The sequence below is a fragment of the Triticum urartu genome, chromosome 4A (genome assembly GCF_056163025.1).
Source record: "Triticum urartu cultivar PI428250 chromosome 4A, HENAU_Tu73, whole genome shotgun sequence".
NCBI classification, from domain to species: Eukaryota; Viridiplantae; Streptophyta; class Magnoliopsida; order Poales; family Poaceae; genus Triticum; species Triticum urartu.
This window is the reverse complement of record NC_141876.1, coordinates 475,034,009-475,050,498: the sequence shown is the minus strand read 5'-3', so window position 1 is coordinate 475,050,498 and position 16,490 is coordinate 475,034,009. Positions and strand designations below refer to the sequence as shown.

At 43.6% G+C, this 16,490-nt stretch overlaps 2 protein-coding genes across 3 annotated transcripts; both read right to left on the bottom strand.

Annotated features, from left to right (window-relative positions):
- Positions 1-4,509: 4,509 nt before the first annotated feature.
- LOC125529344 (Protein kinase superfamily protein) lies at positions 4,510-10,293 on the bottom strand. Of its 2 annotated transcripts, none has more exons than XM_048693758.2 (13): positions 9,832-10,293; positions 9,351-9,468; positions 9,211-9,269; positions 9,000-9,064; positions 8,025-8,118; positions 7,845-7,925; positions 7,645-7,750; positions 6,687-6,759; positions 6,260-6,615; positions 5,796-6,136; positions 5,269-5,542; positions 5,112-5,182; positions 4,510-5,007 (listed from the first exon to the last, which is right to left on the bottom strand). In XM_048693758.2, exons 1-13 carry the CDS (start codon positions 10,087-10,089, stop codon positions 4,804-4,806), a joined length of 2,100 nt encoding a protein of 699 aa, XP_048549715.1. In that variant the 5' UTR covers positions 10,090-10,293; the 3' UTR covers positions 4,510-4,803. The 2 variants fall into 2 exon arrangements, with proteins under 2 accessions (XP_048549715.1, XP_048549714.1); XM_048693757.2 differs by having other exon boundaries at positions 5,796-6,169; positions 9,832-10,292.
- Positions 10,294-10,812: 519 nt separating this feature from the next.
- Positions 10,813-14,871, bottom strand: LOC125529345 (digalactosyldiacylglycerol synthase 2, chloroplastic). The gene is made up of 5 exons (XM_048693759.2): positions 14,720-14,871; positions 14,001-14,321; positions 12,775-13,041; positions 11,932-12,281; positions 10,813-11,757 (listed from the first exon to the last, which is right to left on the bottom strand). The coding sequence occupies exons 2-5, from the start codon at positions 14,286-14,288 to the stop codon at positions 11,262-11,264; spliced, it is 1,401 nt and encodes a 466-aa protein (XP_048549716.1). The 5' UTR covers positions 14,289-14,321; positions 14,720-14,871; the 3' UTR covers positions 10,813-11,261.
- Between the last annotated feature and the right edge of the window lie 1,619 nt (positions 14,872-16,490).

The following is a 16,490-nucleotide window of genomic DNA, read 5'->3' as shown; positions in this document are numbered from 1 at the left end:
GCCGTGTAAAATTCCTTCAGCCATGCATCGTTAGTGATACTAGCAATGTCCTCAGATGAGGAATTAGTGATAGCAGAGGCATGTGAAGAATTTGAAACATTAGCAACATTTGAACATTCAGGTGAAGAATTAGCAGATTCACGTTCAATGCACTTCAAACATGGAGGAACAAATTCTTCCTGAGAAGCGCTGATTTGTTGAGCAAGTAATGAATCGCGCTCCTTCTGAAGATCTTCATAACTCACTCTTAGCTTTTCAAGATCTTGTTTTATTTGAAGAAATTCATAAGAAAGCTTCTCATGATCGAATAAGAGAGTGTTATGTTGATCTTGAAGGGTGTCATACTTAGTATGAAGTCTCTGAAGACTTTTAGCCAAAGCTTTTGACTGATCCATTTCTTCACCCAACATATCATCGCTTTTGTTTAGCATATAGTGAACTTTTTCCAAAGCTCTTTGTTGTTTAGTGGCAAGGGAAGCAAGTTTGACATAGCTGGGTCCAAATTCATCACCAGATTCATCATCACTGGACTCGGATAGGTAGCATTCAGTTACCTCAGCATCTCTTGCCATAAGGCATGATGCAGAAGATGATGATTCTGGTTCGAATGTCATCGTTTCGAGAGATTCCTTGAAGTCCTCAAACCAAGGATCATGACAGATTCGATGACCTTCATAGACCTCAGAGAGACGGTCCCAGATGAGCTTCGCATGATCGAGATGCATGATATTTCTGAACTGATTTTGTGATAGACTGGAGCAGATGACATCCTTCGCCGTGAGGTTGAGAAGAGTATACTTGCGAATGTCATCAGCATCCGCCATTTTGCACAGATCAGTCAGGCCAATCTCAGTGACGGTCCACAACTCGCTGTTCATCGCCATGAGGCATTTCTTCATCATGGCCTTCCACTTGGGATACTCGTGACCGTCAAAGATGGGGCATGTCACCTTCGTCATACCTGCGGTCGACATAACTAAAACTCCAGGCGGTTAAACCAAAATCACACAGAACAAGGGAGTACCTTGCTCTGATACCAATTGAAAGTGCGTTATATCGACTAGAGGGGGGTGAATAGGCGATTTTTATGAAATTCTTCACTGAGGAATTTGCCGGTGAGGAAATTCCTTAGCGAAGTACTCAAAAGTAAACATAAAAGAATACAAGCATAGTCATCATGATGAAATGAAGACAGGCACAGAGTACAAGAAGCGTAAGCACAGGATAACTCAGGATGAAGACAAACAGACTGAAGAAATTGAACTGGGGAAATTGATAAAATCTTCAGTTAAAGTCTTCAAACACAGATATGAACAAACACACAACACAGTTATGAGGAAACGAAAGAGTTGAGGGAATAGAACCAGTAAGCTTGGTGAAGACAATGATTTGGTAGACCAGTTCCAACTGCTGTCTCGGTTGTACGTCTGGTTGGAGCGGCTCAGTATTTAAACTCGAGGACACACAGTCCTGGACACCCAGTCAAGGACACTCAGTCCAAGACACCCAGTCCTCACCGTATTCTCCTTGAACTAAGGCCACACAGACCTCGTCCAATCACTCGTGGTAAGTCTTCAGGCGACTTCCAAACCTTCACAAACTTGGTCACCCGGCGATCCACAATTCCTCTTGGATGCTCTAGACCATGACGCCTAACCATCTGGAAGAAGCACAATCTTCAAAGGTAACAAGCGTCGGATCCACTCAGAATCAATCTCTTCAGTGATGCTCAATCACTTGGGGTTTGTAGGTGTTTGGGTTTTGGGTTTTTGGTTTTTCCTCACTTGATGATTTTCGCTCAAAGTCCTCGGAGGATGGGTTGCTCTCAAATGACAAGTGTCAGTTTCTCTCGGAGCAGCCAACCAGCTAGTGGTTGTAGGGGCGGCTATTTATAGCCTAGGGAGCAGCTCGACATGATAAGACATAAATGCCCTTCAATGATATGACCGTTAGGTGGATAGATATTTTGGGACAGCTGGCGCATAGCACAGCAACGGTCGGAATTTTGAGTAGCAAAATCCTCAGGGCTATCATGTTCCTCACTGTGTAGGCAATCCGCACTGGTGAATTCCTAACTCCTCAGTCAGGACAAATTCCTCAGAGACCAGAAGAACTTCGTCTCTGTCACTGAAGAAATTGACTGAACTGTATGAGATTTCCAATGGCTTCACTCGAAGGGATTGGTAGGTGTAGGATTTTGAGTTAAGCATCACATGGAAATTTTTCCTTAGTATTTCCTCGACCCCCTTTAATAGTACGGTGTTTCCTATGACTCAAGAAAGAGAAAAACAAAACTATGAAAACGAAGGTTTTCAAGCTTCATATTCCTCGCATGAATATCAAGTTTTCACGGACACACCAATTTCTTCACTTTCAAAGTCTTCATGAAAGTCTTCAAAAATACCAAAATCTTCAGTCAAAGATATTCATTTTTAGGGGTCGACTTTTCCTGTAAATATCAAACTCCTCATAGACTTATAGACCTGTGTACACTCACAACGCATTAGTCCCTTAACCTATAAGTCTTCAATACACCAAAATCACTAAGGGGCACTAGATGCACTTACATATGTATGTTGTGATTCCCTTAGTGGTGTCATGTGAACGTCGACTACATGACACTTCACTATATTTGTGCCTAAGCGAATGCATTATGGAGTAGCAATTAGATGATGGGTTGTGAGAGTGACAAATGCTTAAACCCCAGTTTATGCGTTATTTCATAAGAGACCGATTGGATCCAAAAGTTTAATGCCATGGTTAGAATTTATTCTTAATACTTTTCTCGTAGTTGCGGATGCTTGCGGGAGGGTTAATCATAAATAGGAGGTTTGTTCAAGTAAGAACAACACCTAAGCACCGGTCCACCCACATATCAAATTATCAAAGTAGCGAACACAAATCGAACAAACATGATGAAAGTGACTAGATGAAATTCCCGTGTACCCTCAAGAACGACTTTCCTATTATAAGAGACCGTTTTGGCTTGTCCTTTGCCTCAAAAGGATTGAGCTACCTTGCTGCACTTTTGTTACTATTATCATTACTTGATCGTTACAAAATATCTTGCTATCAAACTACTCTGTTATTTACAATTTCAGCACTTGCAAACATTACCTTGCTGAAAATCACTTGTCATTTCCTTCTGCTCCTCGTTGGGTTCGACACTCTTACTTATCGAAAAGAGCTACAATTGATCCCCTATACTTGTGGGTCATCAGTCGCCAGCAAGGAGGTCGGAGCATCGCAAGACCGGCCGTTGTGCCGCCCCCGCGACCACGGCGCCCGCCGCACACAGGGCCACCGCCCACGATCCAGAACATAGAGAGCAGGAGCCGAGCTAGGAGAGCCACACCGCCGCCATCCACTGAGCGGGCTTAGCCCGGCAACGTCGTTCGACAGCGGCGAGGGGGTGGAGGAGAGGGTGGGGGAAGGTAGCGGCGGCGGATCTGGGCTACGCCCGAGCCGCCGCGAAGGTCGAGATGTTAGGTCAGGGTTTTTCTGCTCTTCCTTTGGTTTGAGAGCCTACTGTTTTGATATCTCCTGCAGGGACCAAACCATGCTTTTTTAAAAGGTAACCACGTGTTTTAGTATTTGTCAAAGTTACAACACACACAGTCCCTGACGAGACAAAGAGAGGACAGAAGTCCAAGTGCATTTGCACAAAACACCTCGAGATGAGATAAATTACAATCACAACCTTGGAGGTGCTTGTGCAGATTGCCAACTGCCGCCAATCTCCACCACCCCGACAGCGCCACCGGAGATAAGAGAGACAACAAACCTTCATACCCCGGTCCGAAGAAGCACTATCGTGGACAAAGCCGCTTTGTGAGCCGATGAACTCGCCCACGGCGAACGGCAGAACCTTCTTCGATGTGGCTCATCGGCCGGGGAGTGTCCCCGTGCCCGTCGGACTCCAGATCCATCGTCTTCACTCGACCAAGTCGCAGAAGAGCACTGGAACTGCCCGTTGCCATCCATTTGACATGCACCAAACCAGCCCTGCTCAGGCCAACGCCGTCGTGCCCCGAAGAAAGGACAAACGCTGATCCACTGCATCCTAAATAAATCTCCAAGACTCCAAGACAGTGTTGGAGCACGCACCATCGAGACAACGAAGCCGGAGAACACAATTCCAAAAGATGGGGTCACCGCCGCTGCTACCACATTCGGAAAACCTAACCTCGCCGGTCCGAGCGACCTGCAAGAGACACATGACGCCGTCTCCTTGTCGAGATGGAGGGAGCCATGGACACCTTATTCGTTGGAACGATGTTGTTGCCTCCACTAAAACTCCGCCGCTGCACAAACTAGACCCTAACCTATCTACATACCGTAGCCTAGCACCGGGGTCCTCCACTCCATCCGCTGCCCGAACGGCAGACGAAGGGGGGAAGAACCCACAGGCTAGCCGGCGGTGGATCTGTGGGATCTGTTCTCCTCCCTCGGTTTTCACGAGAGGTGGCACAAGTGGCGATCATAAGCTAGGTTGAAGCAGACAAACAGTAAACCATAGACAGTCAGTACAACACCTTCAGTCTGTTCACATCATGACCATGGCTGCAGCCTGCAGCCTTAATTGGTACAGAATAAAGCATGCATATAATAAGTTAACAACACACGCACACACGCCTCACATTACGTAGTAGTTTGGGCAGTTACACTGGATTTCCGCTACATTCGCTAATCTCACGATCTCTAGCGTGGCTATCTTACACGCCCTCGTTTGGGCCAACAAATATATGTACAAATGAAAGAATATTGTACAAGTCAGCCCCCAAGAAGGCCCACCGGCAGTGGTCAGTGACTCGGGCATTGCAACTGGCTGAGCCTTGCGTTGAGAGCTTCAATGTATGAGCGCAGTCGGTGTCGGTCAGATCTAGTCAGGGACAAAGGCGGGTTGAGGGCAAGCGACGGTGCCTCCATCAGGAGAAAACGCAGCAAGCATATTGCCTTTGTATACCGCGACATGGCCACTGCTGCTTTCCCCATCATCTCGACAACCTGCAATCAAGACCAGAAAGAAAACAAAATGAGCGGGTGGACAAAAGTCGTAAAAAACCAACTGCTGTTGGTTCTGGGATGGAAGAAAGCATGCTTGTACTTACACCACCATGCCTTCCATATTCTAGTGCATATTGAAATATTAATTCAACCGCGTCGGGCATTGCTGTAGCATCTGCATGCATTAGCTCACTATCAGCACAAAAGAAAGTCCTACAAAACAGATGATAATGGCTCACGGCCCCAAGCAAGGTACAGTACCAGGTATCTGTCCTACAGTGCTTGCAAGTTCTTCAGCATGTTCAACTTCAGTGAGAAACTGCCTTTCAATCTGTGTGCATTCTTCATCAGCCATTTGAGAGTTTGCAAGCAAATGGGGAGCGTCAGTATCAAGCCCCTTCATAGTGATATCATGCAAGGGACTCTCTCTGGCAGCTGAAGCCGCATAGGAATTGCATATGTGAATTGCTTGCTTCCAGGTCGCAAGAATAATTAGCTGGATCGAGAATGCCTCTAAGTGCCTGCCACCTTTTATCTTCAAAGATTTTTGGGTGGTTGGCCAACAAGACGTAACAAGTTAGAAGTCACATAGATAATGCTCACAAAGTTACTTTAGGCAGATCAATGTGATAGAAAAACATAATAGTTTGCCGCAGTAAGAAAAGCACACAAACATCTGAACAAAAAGTTCCAACATCTCAAAAAGTTGAGATGAAATAAAATAGAAGGGAATTAAATAGGAAAGCAAGGAAACAAAGACTAGAGAGTCATCAAGCATATAAATTTACCTCTTCTTTGACCAACTCCACTATGGTAGAAGCATACTGCCCCAATAATCTAATCCTGGTCAGATAATCAGATGGTGGTTGATCCAAGCCATCACTCATGTAAGCAGATCCATGTGAAGTACCAGATATCGGAGAACAATGACTGTCCAAGCTACCAGTTCCAGCAGACTGTTGCCTGTTTATCGCGGTGCCATTTATTGGCACTGGTGCACTCAGAGCAGCTAAATTTGGTGGCGAAACAGAAGGATTCTCATATTTAGCCGGTAAATTGCGCTGTAGAGAGGCACTTGTTGAAGAAGAGGATCCTTCCGCATGTCCAGACACAAAGACATATTCCTGATCTACAAACTCTAATGAATCAATGATAGGGGAATCTACATTACAAAGCAAAAATAATGAATTCAGTAAGAACTATTCGCAATGATTATGAAGAAATGTGTGATAATCACAAGAGACTTCGGTACCTTCTGGATGAACACCTTTAGCACCACGTCCTTCACCAATCTTGCTTTCTTTGGTCCTTTGACCAGGATGGTCCAGACGTTGACTGCTAGGTGCATAATTGTTGCCCATGATGTATCTGGAGAACAGGCCTGTATGCTTCGACGGACTCTGGCCTGAAGTTTTATCCAACTTTTTACTAGTAGCAAACCCATAAGATTTCATTGGGGCATTACTCTCAGGAGCAGGACTCTCCTCCTGTCCAGTTGACAGATCTAAAGGAAAAGGCATACAATCTTCTTGAGAACTTTGGCCCGAAAGCCTCGTTGGACTGCTTTTAGTGAAGGGAAAGCCATCTCTTGTGTCTGATGGTGTCCGACTGCCAATGCACTACATAATATCAAACACATTGCATGATGTGGTATAAAGATGGTAGCACAAAGATATTACCTCAAGATTCTCTCTGGAGCATGTTCAGAGAGAAATGGATGGTTCACAAACTCTTCAACTGTAAGGCGTTCCACTGCATCAATTACACATATTAGAACGGTACCATTAATACTCCTTAATACTCCCTCCGTTTTTGTTTACTCCGCATATTAGCTTTGGTCAAAGTCAAACTTTGTAAACTTTGACAAAGTTTATAGACAAACACATTAACGTATACAATAACAAATCAATACCATTAGATTCATTATTGAATACACTTTCACATCATATAGATTTGTATTGTAAATGTTCATATTTTTTTCTATGAACTTGGTCAAACTTTATGAAGTTTGACTTCAGTCAAATCTAATATGCAGAGTAAATAAAAACGGAGGGAGTATATATCGTAACAGATTGCATAATGTGCTTTAATCTTTTTCTTTTGAACAATTCATGATGTTCAATGATACACTGTACATGGTTACCAGTCACTACTGTTAATTATTCATGAAGAAAACATGCAATTGTGATGACTTTAGAACTTAAAATTGCACAGGCAAAAAATAGAAGTGCATTAATAAACAATTATCCTCCTCTGGTACAGCCTAATTCACAACTCACATGTTGTTATAATAGTGTTTATCTAGCAATAATTAATACTCTGATACAATTTATTATTTTGCATGGTAACTATTAAGGAATAAATGAGTCAGTAAATCCAGGAAGGGTGCAAATGGAGTCAAAGAGAAGAAAAAATGGCCAATTACAATGCCACCCAAATTTACTTTTGAATGGTACCATTCATTTTCGACCAGATGTCTGTTAGGTCACAGTAATACTTCTGAATACTTCACCCCACCAAGTAGCAATACTTATGCCAGAAAAAAAACAAGTAGCAGTAGAATAAATAATGACATGAGGAACTGCCTACTGCTTGCATAAAATTGTTTCCGTATAAAGTAGAGACAATGATTTGTACCTGAACTGATTCGCAGTAACTTTCTGCACAAGTCAATGCAATCATGGCTCAACTCACAATCAGATGGAAATCGTAATTGACCTGACTTTAGTATGTTTTTCATCAACTGATAAAGTAATGATAGTTTCCATTAGCACTTGTAGGCACATACTATTTCAACAATGTAGAAGAAACTATATCATATTAAAAATGAGATAAACCTGGATTTGACTATCCCCGTTAAAAGGTGGAGATCCAGTAACAAGTTGATATAGAATAATACCAACGCTCCAAAGATCTGCCTGTTCTGTCAGAAATCGAGCATGAAACACAGAGTCAAGAATAGGTACAGTCGATCACAAAGCCCACACAGAAACAGAAAGAAAAAAAAAAGGTCCGACCTTTGCATCATACTTCTGAGCTTGCATGACTTCTGGAGCCATGTAAAGGGGTGAACCACAAAGTGTTTCAGCTAGACCAGAAGGTTGCAAAAATCTGCTCACGCACACAAATACAAAATGAGTGAAACTGGAACAGATAAAGTATCAGACGCCTGACATACTGAAGTTATCCGATAGTTGACGACTCATTCACCCATTATTAAACCCACTTGATCAGCAGCGTGCAGTGAAAGCCGAGATGCGAGTTCATGAACACATGCAATTTGCAAATGTTACAAAAACTACCTCAAAATGAAGCAGATGTAACTTTAAAGGTTGCAGCTCTGTTTTTTTCTTTTTGTCAAAATTATTGCAGACAAACTTTGTATGTTGCAGAGGTTTTCTTAGAAAATGTGGGATATTTTTCTCCAGCAATAGCACAATATCAATTCAGATTATAGGAGTTACTGCAGACATGTTGAGGGAACTTTTGAACCCGATACTGCACATTTTTGCTAAACTAGGTAAAATGGATCTACCAATGAAAGATGCAAGTCCATTAAGTGTTAGGAAAGGAGTGGGTTAGATAGTGTGCTATTTCGCAATTGAAACAAAACACTGACCTATTAGTGCAGGATACACATCAGTTAAGAAAGGAGCAGATCCGTTTGGCCATGGCATGGTGTCTATTCCCAATATTCTGGTCCACATCAGTCGACATAGCGCTAGTCGCTCAGGAAAAGAAAATCAAATAACGGTGAAAAACAAGCAGAAGCTGGTGGACCCCCACAAAGAAATGTGGCAGCAAGAAAGAAAGGCTGGCATATGTCATTCTTATGATATGTAGCATGATAGCAATTTTACATGGCATCCACTAGAACAAAGATTTAAAACAGGGATTTGTGATTCAGTCCACTAAACCAAGGTCATACGAGGAAAGTAGCAACTAATGTTCTTTTCTCCGAGAATGAATGAAATAGAACAGAAGTAACTCACTTTGCAAATCCGAAGTCAGCAATCTTCAAGATGGAAGTTCCATTATTTGAAACAAGAAGAATGTTCTGTTTGGACAACCACAAAATTTATAATTCAATGGTTTGGTAAAATTATCAAGCAACCGTATTGAGAGATTGTATTTCTTTTGCCAGACTCTTGATCACGGAATACGCAGAGAAATGCAAACCAATAGTTGACAGCGATGACTGACCTGTGGTTTAAGATCCCGATGAACCACGTTGCTTTCACGAAGCTTCTGAAGACCACATGCTGCAGAAACAAGAGATTATGAGCAAGGCACAGAACATGAATAAACCATGGGAAGAGACGGGAGATGGGGAAGATGCTTGCCTAGCTGCCGAATAAAATGCTTAGCAACACTTTCAGGAACCCTTTTATGCCGTAGAAGATAGGCGTATAAGTCACCACCTCGACAATACTCCAATATGAGATATATCCTCCCACCATCCTGAAAGACATACACAAGACATATATCACTTCATAATCAATAAAGAAAAACAGTTATTCTTCTGGAATCTATGTGGATAAAAACTAAAATAGTTGAAAAAATTGCTGAATCTATGTGGATAGTACTAGGAGAGGGGGAGACATCAAGTTCAAAACTATCATTTGCTTGGTTGTCTACCTACCGAGCATTCCAAACCAAATCGAACTAGAGATCGTCATCAGCGGCTCCCAATTCTAGGCATATATCAGGCTAATACTAATAGACAGCAGACAATGACATAAAAAAACAAATAAATAAAACTAACAGATCGAAAGCAATTGCGCGAGAGACAGGCAGAGAGAGAGAGGAGGGAGGGCACCCTACCCTGATGGAGTCGTGGAGCGCGATGATGTTGGGATGCGTGATGCGGCGGAGGATGTCGACCTCGGAGAGGAGGCTGTCGCGGAGCTTCGCGCTGAGGCGGTCCATGGCGATCTCCTTGACGGCCACCTCGGTGCCCCGCGCGACGTGCTTCGCCAGCCAGACCTGCGAGTAGGCCCCCGACCCGATCGGGTGCAGCAGCACGTAGTCCCCCACCCGCCGCGCGCCCCCGCCCCCGCCGCCGCCGCCGCGGTCCTCCATCGCCCGGCTGCTCGGGGGTTCTAGGGCGCCGTCGCGATTTACCCGTCGAGGCCCCGCCCGGCGCCGGGGAAGGAGGGGGCTCGAGATTCCTTCCGCCGCTGGGGGAGAAGCAACCGTGTTGGTGTTGGTGTTGCTGCGGGAGCGGAACAACGGGAAGACGGAGCAGAGAAGAGGAAAAAGAAATGACAAGGACTTGTTCACTCGGCGGCGTGCGTGGTTTTAATGGTTATCCCTATCCGCTGCCCTCGCCAGATTCCCCAGTCTTTTGCAAGATTCTCCCTCCCGGAATATCATATCTCCGCTTCTGCGTCATCAATCATGTTGCTATACTACTATTGTATTTTGTTTGTTTTCCTCTAAAAAAAAGTACTCCCTCTATTTCGAATTATAAGATGTTTTACTGTAACCCTTTAAAAAAAGATGTTGTACTGTAACCCCAAAAGATGTTTTATTATTGTATAAAAATTTAATGAGATGTATATAGACACGTTTTAGTGCGTGTATATGTCTCGGCTATGAATTTGGTCGGAATCGTGTGAGGTGGACGGAGATGTGTATACCGGACGGATGATGCGTCGAGCGGGGGTCAATTGCTGCCAGGAAGCAAACACGACGCCTCACGTCATCGCTTGCTGGTTGGTGCTCCAACTGCTCGGCACGTAGGCCACCCGACCAAAAGCACTCCAGGTTTTAACAAGTGGCACACAGGAACGGAGCAACATATACATACAAGAAGACTTTTTCAGATGGGCCAAGAGCAGGAGCACATAGAATTGTTGCGAAACACAAGCCGGCTTTACACGGTAGTGGAGTAGTTGCCACGCACGTTATGTTACAAAGCATACATACATGCCACCTGACGATGAGGCCGTCGCACCGCCGAGCGCTTCAACTTTGCAATTTACAGGAGCACTCCTCACCTGCTGGTAGACTTCACAATCGCCAGATACAGATCTGATGGACGACACCAAGGAAAACTGCAGTTTCATCACACCAGAAAGCAAAGCAAGGGCCTGTCAAAAGTCAAACGGTAATCCTTTTCAGAGCACACATGTTTCCGTTTCAGAGTTAGTTCCCTGAGCCCCCCCCCCCCCCCCCCCCCCCCCCCCAAACTGGACTGCAATTAGTTGTAAACTTGCATGATCAACGGCAACGGCATGGAGGTGGAAAGGCTATAATCCCTGGGGTCTCCACCCGAGCTCCTTGCACTGCTGTTCATCGGGCTGCAGACTGTTCGGTATGGCGCCAAACACACAGCGGGCAGCTTCAAACCCGGAGATGGTGTTGTGAAAAAATGCAGATGCCTCTTCCATGTTCTTCTTCAGCTCATCCGGGTTGATGTACATGAAACGCTGTGAAGTGGAAGGAGTTTGCTTGGCGGGCGTGGCTGGTGCGATTTCGGCAACCCTGACAAACCTCTCTGTCGCTGCCTCCCAGGAAAGCTCGTGCCTCAGTTCCTCTGTCAGTGGGATTGGTTCTTCTGACAGTGCTTTCATGGTTAGTCTCACAAACTCTTTCTCCGTGCTGTACATGTGGCAGTTGGGAAATCTTTTGAAAAATTCATTTGAAGGATGATTTGCGCAGATCACAATCTTTCCCATCGCCAAGGCTTCTGCAGTTGTGGTGCAAACTACATCTGTTGTGCTTGGGTTTATGAAAACCTTGTAGCTGAAACAAACAATAGGTAATATAAATCAGCTGGATTAGGAATAAATTGATGACATAATGCACTTGTGGCAAAATGAATAGCTCGAACTAGCCCTAGCAGCTACATAGCTTGTGTGGCCCCTTAGGTGCACAGGAAAAGATAAATTAAGGAATAGGGAAAACGCAGGATCTCACTCGTGAAATATTGAATCTGCATGGTCGCGCCCAGGATAGACTCTAACGTCCAGATTGAGTTTTTCAGCTGATGCTTTAACTTCACCCGAATCTTCTCCACTGCCATAGAGCTCCATCTTGAGACCAGACAGTTCCTTTTGGTGCTTCTGAAGCAGGTGGAGCAGCTCTGTGTAGCCTTTACTCCAGACCATCTTCCCAATATAATATGCACCCTTGAAGAATGATTGCTCTCTTTGAGATATTTGCCGATGCTTCAATTTGCCAATTTCAATAAATTTTGGGTTTACTCCATGAACATTACAGATTACAGATCTCGGGACTTCCTGAGTTGCTCCCGATAATCTTATAACCTAGATAAAACATCACGGGCAACAAAAGGTCAGAAACTGCACATAACCAAAAAAAACTAGATGAAGAAACTATTGTCTTCAAAAAGAGAAAATGGAGCCATGTTTGCATATCAAATCATGGATGGAATGATGTTCTTGTACCAATACAGATATGAAAAAATTACCATTCATGAATACGCTACCGCAATGCATTATGCAGAAGCCATAATGGTTTACGGTGCAGATAACAAGTGGGGCAGCCCTAGATAGACAATAACTGTCAAAAAATACGGACCAGCTTTGTATGAATGCTATACAAATATGGCAATTCCATGTATGCTATTGATGTTAAATTGGCAACTATGCATCCATGAAATCGTCTATATAGATATTCAGCCTAATGAGACTGGAAAACTTAGGAGGTTTCATAAAACCAACTGGATGTTAATACTTAATGAAATGCTTGAAAAAAAACGAGGTGACAGTAAACATAATAGAAAATAAAACTGCTAACCTTATGGCAGTAGATGTCGGTGACCCAAGAATTGATATGTTTTAAGAGAAATGCCTGAATATACCCATTTTTCTCCCTCTTCACGTATTCCAGATAGTTGGTGTGAACAACACCTATAACTTTACGGAATTTGTTTTTCCACCTCCGTCCATGATGGTACCAGGTCAGATGTTCTGGCTCTTCTAGAACTGCAATATCTGCTTTTTCATCAGATATCGTCTCGGTAATATCCCCAACAGGTAGAATGCTTCTTTTCTCCGTCGAGAACTGCATATGAACATAGTTAGACTAGTCTGCCATGCGATCAGAATATAAAGAATATTATCAGCACCAAATCAATTTATACTGCCCTTTGGTAGAGCATAAAGGCAAGTACTAAGTCATTAGATAGCTTCCCTCCCCCACTATTTCTATGCTCAATTTACTGCTTTACCATGTACTCCCTCCGTTCCTAAATATTTGTCTTTCTAGAGATTTCAACAAGTGACCACATACGGAGCAAAATGAGTGAATCTACACTCTAAAATATGTCTACATACATCCGTATGTGGTAGTTCATTTGAAATGTCTAGAAAGACAAATATTTAGGAACGGAGGAAGTACGTATCATCAAAGGGGTGAATACAAGTTATGTACTCCCTCCGTTTCTAAATATAAGTCACTTTAGAGGTTTCAATCAATACATACTACATACGGATGTATATAGATGTATTTTAGAGTGTAGATTCACTCATTTTGCTCCGTATGTAGTCCATATTGGAATCTCTAAAAAGGCTTATATTTAGGAACGGAGGGAGTATTATTCAGTACTTCTCAGTTTCTGCTCGTCCTGCGCTCAACTAACACAAGTATTATTAATTTGCGGGCTAGTTACAGTATTGCAGGTACTGTATACATAAACGTTTCAAAAATTAATCACCTTCTACTACCTACTCAGTTGAAATTTCCAACGCCTCAGTATCCAACAAGGACACAGGAGATACCATTCTACAACATTTTAGTTCCACAAGTAATGTAAGTTCATACAAATGCCTGTAGTGTACAGTTGCATAGATAGGGCCAAACACCAATAGGTGATGTATTTTCACGTGTTGCAAAAAATTGGGAGGCTTCATTTGCGCTTTCTATCAAGTACTAAACCACAAAACATGCACATATATTCAAGGGATATTTACAACATGATGACAAGAGATAACAATATATTTTGGCAATTCGTTCAAGTTTACCTTCCCAGGATAGAAGTTTATGTTGAATCTCGGCAACTGCCCAGTCCGCTCCTCAAGCCACCGCCGCACATAGCCTTCTTGCTCCGCCGGCCCACTGAATTTCATGTTGTTAGGGTAAACCAGCATCTGATCCCCCTTGGACAGCCACGGCACCACCAGCGTGACCTCCCAGTCCCCGGCCTTGGCGAGGTAAGCCGCCCGGAACAGGGGGTTGACAGCAGTGCCGGTCATCCACGGCAGGCTCGCCGTGGTGAATATGGTGACGTGCTGCCTCCTCGCCATCGCCATAGCCTCGCAGAACCACCCCACCGCACACGGCCACTGCAATTTCCAAGGAACACGGCGAGTGGCCCTTAAATGATGGAGTAACATCGACGAACAGCGCATGACAGTAACAGCAGAATCCAGTTCCCCCATTATCCTCCCACCCACTCCATTTCCCCGTTGCATTTGGGGATTGATTCACTCGTTGTGGACCAAAAGTCAGAGGCTCGGGGGCATCCAATTCGACGCCCACAGATGCAATGTGACTCACGCGTCGAGGCTCGAGACCCCACCCAGGAACTCGAGGGGGGAGATCCGACGATGAACACAACCAGACTGCATCGTTCGATCTGAGCTCTATGCCTCTAATCGAGCAAGCTGCGAGCCCTAACTGCGATTACGAGACGAGGCGCGAACGGAGGGGAATTGGGTGGAGGAGGAGGAGGAAGGATTACCTGTGCGATGGGTGGCGCCGCGGCGAGGGCGAGCGGTTGCTGGGGCGAGGGCGGGGGCGGGGAAGAAGATGACAGCCGGGGGTGCAGATGGGGTTGGGGACTGTGGGGGTATCAACACCGCTGTTCCTGTCGACTCGTCGGCAACGGAACCGGGACCCACCAGAATCTCGGCCTGTGGGTCCGGATTCTCAGTGCAGCCGGGCTTGAGCAACGGATAGAAACAGGCCCGAAAAGTCGGCCCAAAAGATGGTGGCTCTAATCTTGTCTGCTTTTTTCCTAACGAAAAAACCTTGTTCATTGAAATTCTTTCTTTTTTCGAGGACATTGACACTCTTTGATCATCCTGCAGCTGATATAATTAAGCAGACCACTATTATCCAAAGCGAAGACAAAGGCATCCTATGCTGGGATCAATGGGTGAGCCAGAAACTTTTGTGAAGTATCGGCAAGTTTAAGGCTTTAAACCTAAATATCTAAGCTAGAAATCAAAATTAGGTGCTCGGATAGACAACATATAAAATTAGCAGCAAACTTTTGAACCAAAAATCCACAGTAATGATGTAGTGGAAATGTCACCGTAGTAGTCATATAAATGTAATTTTAGAGTGAACTAATATATAATATATCAATATTTAGTTACATTGACCAAAATAAAATTTAGACTTGACAACGTAAGTCATAGAACCATGCCTAAAAAATTGGATTTGAATATGAGGATACTGCCAATTTGAATATGAGCTTAGGCAAGTGCCCAGGGTCATCGGGTGCTGTCTTCGGCCCTGTCTAGGAACCCACTCTCAATTGTAACTGCAATTTAAAATTTGTATATAAACGTTGTTTTCAAGTGTTGTAAGAATAATCAGAGGCTCAGCCAATGCAACTTAATTTTATTATGTTTCATGTACTTTATACTATTGATGAACTTTTATAACAAATCTGAATATTTTTCGCTAAAAATGCCTTGCTTAACCAGGTCTAGAAGAACAAATACGTGCCCCCTAGATTGCCAACGTTTTGCATGGTGAATCCTCATGAGGGTCATCCCTACGGTTAATTAAAAGAGCAAGTAGATTCATCACTCACGTTAGCAATCTATTATTCCAAGTGTAATGCAGATGGGTAGGATCTACACTTATTCTCTTTATGCACTTTTTCTAGACTTGCATGGTTCTCTATACCACTGCTTATCACATTTGAAATTCTAGCTTAAAATAAAACATTTGTTGTTGATATCGTACAGATTATGCTTTCTATGAGCCACCCTAAAGCTACTCTTGAAAAATTTATATTTTTGATGCGATGTATGCGGAAACCCATAGATAATAACCTTTTTGGCACAGAAACTAGGTTCTCCTGTATAGGTTCTTCACGAGAATAAGTCATTGCCTCAAGCCAGGACCTCCAAGATGGCACCGGGATCGATATTGAACAATTTTCAAGTTCAAGCTCCTCCTTAGATTCTAGCACATGGCATAACCATCAGATTTTTTTTATACTACTGATGTTAATTCATGCAACCTTGTCTCAACCTTACTCATGATATCACTTATTAGAATAACTAGATGATTCCCCGCGCGTTGCTGCGGGAAATATTGCTTAAAATTGTTGTTTTACTTAGCAAGCTAACTCTCCTAATAGGATGAACAAAATAGTGAACAAATTATCCTGCTTTGGCAACAACACTTTAGAATAATATACGTCATTGTAATGGTACATAAATAGGGTCAATCCTCCTAGTTATATCATTCAACTTTGGCAACAACACTTTAGA